The sequence below is a fragment of the Theobroma cacao genome, chromosome 7 (genome assembly GCF_000208745.1).
Source record: "Theobroma cacao cultivar B97-61/B2 chromosome 7, Criollo_cocoa_genome_V2, whole genome shotgun sequence".
NCBI lineage: Eukaryota > Viridiplantae > Streptophyta > Magnoliopsida > Malvales > Malvaceae > Theobroma > Theobroma cacao.
In genome coordinates, this window is record NC_030856.1 from 21,112,799 (window position 1) to 21,117,680 (window position 4,882).

General features: G+C 35.8%; 1 protein-coding gene across 1 annotated transcript in view; it reads left to right on the forward strand.

Annotated features, from left to right (window-relative positions):
- LOC108662831 (lysine-rich arabinogalactan protein 19-like) overlaps positions 1 to 3,970 on the forward strand; it is a 7,463-nt gene extending 3,493 nt beyond the window's left edge. The window contains exons 3-4 of the mRNA XM_018124429.1: positions 525 to 782; positions 3,918 to 3,970. Coding sequence (XP_017979918.1) covers positions 525 to 782; positions 3,918 to 3,970 — 311 coding nt within the window. The remainder of the gene's footprint in view (positions 1 to 524; positions 783 to 3,917) is intronic.

Consider the following 4,882-nt stretch of genomic DNA (forward strand, 5'->3'; position numbering starts at 1 on the left):
TAATCAAAATTTCCCTGTGACACAGAAATCATTTTTTTTATTGATTTAAGTTGGAAATAGCTTAAATTCTTTTAAAACATGATATTTGGTAATGGTTGCTCACCGGGAAAAAGAGAAACCGATATTAAAGCCTTGCGGGGTTCCGGTTCATAATCTGGGTAATGAGTGTCGATTAGGACAACGTGACGGTTGTCACGGGCTCGATAGGAGTTTCGGGTCGTGACAATTATATTGGTATCAGAGCTTTTGATTTTAAAGATAAGAGTTTTTAGTTTTAAAGTTATTTAAAAACTACAATGTTAGTGTGGCCCGAGTTAAGTTAGGTTAGGTTGAATAGAATACATGCATCAGCATATAGAGTCTGAGGTTACCTACACGCACTTTGTTTCCCCTTATAGATTATTATGCCTCCTCGACGCGAACACCCACCTCTCACTAGATCAGCTGGGAGGGAAAAAGGTCGTTCCCAACATAGTCAGTTAGATCTATATAGAGGGAATCGACTACGTCTACTATTAGGGCAGCACCTGCTGCTGAACAAACCGAGACTCCTCCACATCCTTCGCCTCCTCCGCTACCTACTAGTATTCCTGCCATGCCTCTTAAGGCAAATCAGGCATTGGCAACCTTTTTTACTACTATTGCTAACCAGGCTCAGGCTGGTCAAGCTCTTCCTACAGTTCCTCCAACTGCTCTTTCAGTACCACCACCCCCACCTTCTGTCCCACCACCAATGCTGGATGTTTCTAATTCTAAGAAGTTTAAAGAGGCTAGGCAACATGGTTGCTGTCAAACCCTGTTCTATAAAATAATTACGACGTCATTTACATGCTCAATAGAATGTTTGCATGTTTAGGAAGTTCGAGGAATCGTTAAAAGATAATATTGCCCATAATGGTACCATTAAGTCGATTAAGCCTCGAACTAGTTCAAATAGGAATTTTGAGATGAAATTAAGAGTTTCACAGTTCAGGGTTGACTCCAAATGGTAATTTCGAGTTCGAGGATCAATTTGGAGTCAAACTGAAATTTTCACTATCTAGGGGCAAAATGGTCATTTGCCACTTGGGGACAAAATGAGAATTTTGAGAAAAGATTTTTTTCTTTCCCCATTGAACTTATTGGAGTATGATTTGAGTATTGGAGTATAATATGAGGGTTTGGCAGTGAAAAAGTTTAATTCCGGTGATTTCTGGAGTGTAGGGGCAAAATCGTAATTTTTCCACCCACGGATAAAATTTGAGATTTTGAGAGAATTTAGATCAAATTTGACAAATTGGAGAATGGTATGAGTATAAGGGATGAAAAATATGTCTATGGGCAATTTTTCAGTTTTGGAGGCAAAAATGTAATTTTTGACTTTTATTGGGGCAAAAGTGTAATTTCAAAAAATTACTCCACCAAGACTTTGGATAAGTCTGAGAATTTTATCTAACCTATGGATATGTGGGACAAGTGTATGGTGAAAATTTGGAAATAAATGGATGGCTAGAATTTAAGGAATTAATAAAACAAAAAAAAGAATAAAATAAAATTATATTATTTTAGCCTTTAAAAATGTCAAATTTCCAAAATTCTCACTTCTTCAAGCCGTCCAAACCAGGAGAGAAAAGGGGGGAAAAGAAATAAGAACCCTAGCTGAAAATTTTGGGGAAAATCAAGAGAAATCAAGCATTAAAAAAGTAAATTTCATTGATTTTTCTTGTGCTTTTCACTACCCATGCATTTTTTTCTCATTTTCATGCAAAATTAGAAAGTGGGTATGGACACCCATGCTGGCCAAACCTCCATGGATGAGTTTTGAGCTTGAGTTTTGGTTGATTTTAATTGAATTAAGTGATTTTAGTTAGGTTATATTGAAATATAGTAAAAATAAGCTAGAGAAATAATTTTCTCCCATTGAAACCCATTATGCCGAATTTTCTAGGGGAATATTGGCTGCTAATCCTGATGTTTAATTGAGGAATTATGATAAAAATGATGAATTATGAGCCTAGAAAAATAATGGGAATTTTCGGAGCAAAAATATGAATTTTTACCCACTAGGGGTATTTTCGTAATTTGCTACCAAGACTGATAATTTGCACCACACTGAGGAACATTAAGTCAATTTGGGTGCAATTGAGGTATAGAAACTGCAAAAAAAATTAATTTGGAGTTTAAACGGACGCGTATATCGATTTATCGGGTAAAAGATCGAAATAGGCTAACACCGCGTTTAGGCAAAATTTAGACATTTTGCACTTCATATCAGGCATTAGTAGTATAAATTAGTTTATTTTGGTTTAGTACCAAGGTAGTAAACCTCTTAATTGTGTAATTTGTCAAGGTGGCGAATCCTCTGGCAAGGGCAAAGAAATCGCACCCAAGGAGTAATAGTTGGAGTACCCGAATTTAGTTTTTGGAAACTGTGAGTGAACTTATTATCGTCTTAATTATCTAGAGTAGTTTTATACAATTGTGTGATTTTATGAAAAATGGGTTTAAATGGTAAATTTCTATGTTTTAAGAGAAATTGTGATTTATTAAAATGATTTTATAAATTTTCTGGAAAATCGAATACTGGTTTTGAAAATAGAGTAATTGGAGACTGCCTGCTTGTGTTGTAAATTTATGGTTTTAAATTGAATGGATTATGACAATAAATAAGCATGAATGGCTAAACTGATTTTGGTGTTAGAATTATTTGTACTGTGTATTTAGCCTTGAGAGGCTAGGTTGCGATAAATTGCCATGTCATGCAGAAAAAGATTTTATAAATCAGGTGGTAGATAAAAGATTAGCTACTGCAGTGGTGGGGGGTTCCGTGGGCCAGCCTATTAGAGGGGCATGGTAAACTCCTTTGTATTCTCACCTCGGTCGTGGAGGTGCGTAGGGTATCTCCTGAGCTAGGCTTTCTGAGTGCACTTCACGTGGACCACCTCGTGAGAATGAGACTCAGCCAACGTCAAGGAACGACTATGTTTCAAAATAAAACAAGTTTTATGATTATATAAAATTTTTAACAGCCTTGACAGACTCGGTTGGATACCCTTGGTCTAGGTGTCCCCGAGTACAGGATTTGGCATGAGCCAGGTTTTGAGTAATTCACGAGCCATATTGATTATTTGGTTGAAATGAATATTCGTGATGTAAAAAATTTGCTGAAGTTAATTATTTTTAATTGTCTCCATTTACTCGCCTTAAGATAGTTTAGATGGTGTCTGTTTACTCACGGGGATTTTATAACCTCACCACCCTCAATTCCCCACATTTCAGGTTCGAGATAGCCGGTAGATAGCCGATTGCATCAAGGACTTCAGTTAGCCTTGCATTGACAAAATTATAGGTTCACAGACTCGCATCTTATTGGTTAGTTAGGGGCCCACGTGTCATTGTAAAAGTAATTTTATACTTTAGTTATTTGATTTAAAATATGTATGAACATATTTAGCTTTTACACCATGTTTTGACGGGTTTTGGTATTTTCAAAGAAAAATGACGAAAATGCCCCTATGAGCTAGAAAATAATATTTTATTGATTTGATTTGGAAATGAATTATGATTTCTTGAAATGCAAGATTTAATAACTGTCGCTCAACGGGGATATGCGAAAGCTTATGTTAAGCTTTGCGGGGTTCCGATCGGCATTTGGGGTAATGAGTGCCTATCGGAACGTCGCGGCAGTTGTCACGAGCCCGATGGGAGTTTCGGGTCGTGACAATTAAAGTGATATCAGAGCATGGTTTAAAGATCAGAGATTTTGATTTTAAAGCTTTGGATTTTAAAGTTTTTGGTTTTAAAGTTGTTTTAAGAAATCCACACTAACACTGCATGGCTCAAATTAAGTTAAGTTAAGTTAGGTTAGGTAGAATAGAATACGTGCATCTGCATATAGAATTTGGAGTTGTTTAGACTTGTTTTGGTTTTTCTTATAGATCTTATGGGAGCTATAGGAACTCCTGATCCCAGTAATCCACTTCCTTGTTAATGCCATGCAAAGGTCATAAGTAGGGCCGTTGTTCGGGTTTAAGATGCCACTCGTGACACGAGCCAGTGTTGGAGAGATCTTAAAACGAATGCTCCTAATGAAATGATATATCCCTCCGATTATGGATGGAGAAATTTGGAGTTAGACAAATAAGCTGTGATAATTTATTCATTTGGTGGAGTGTATAAATTAAGCATTAAGGTAAGAGTAAATTCATACATATGTGCATGAAGATAAGAACACTATGTTAATTGAGCATGTTATGCCCATATAAAAGTGGTGTTGATTTCAATTAAATGATTGTGAGATTTCAAAAATTGATTAGATCTATTATAGTTCATGGATATAAGCACGTGAACTAATTCGAGAGTGAGTACTAATGATTACTATAATTGATGTGTGGTCATGAAGTAAGAAGTTAGTAAACAAATCTGCTCTAAGGATGAGCTTGAACTTTGTTATGCATGGTAAGGAGGAGCCAAGGGATTAAAGGACTATATGTGGAATTGGCAGCTTGAGGTTAAATGACTTGGAAATGTCGAATCTAGTCTAAGTGCCATATGAAGTTCTATAATTGAGATTGATATACGAATTACTTGAAAGATCAATTTAAAAGTGTATTCGGTTCAAAATGTGGTCTATGATATGAATGATCAGTCTTAAAGGTGATCTCCCTAGAGCAAGGAATTTAGAAAATGTTGATGTTTGGATATACTCTAAGAGAGAGAACTTCTGCATCCTAAGTTTAGGACAACTTTGATCTTACGATTGCAAAGGCAAGGCGTAATAACTAAGTAAGTTATTCACTTAATAAATGTGATTGATTATTGATGAATAAAGTCAAGATCTTGATGTTTAGTGGTATACAATTTGATAATTATGTATTTAAGGGTTATTTGGAGACAATTTCTT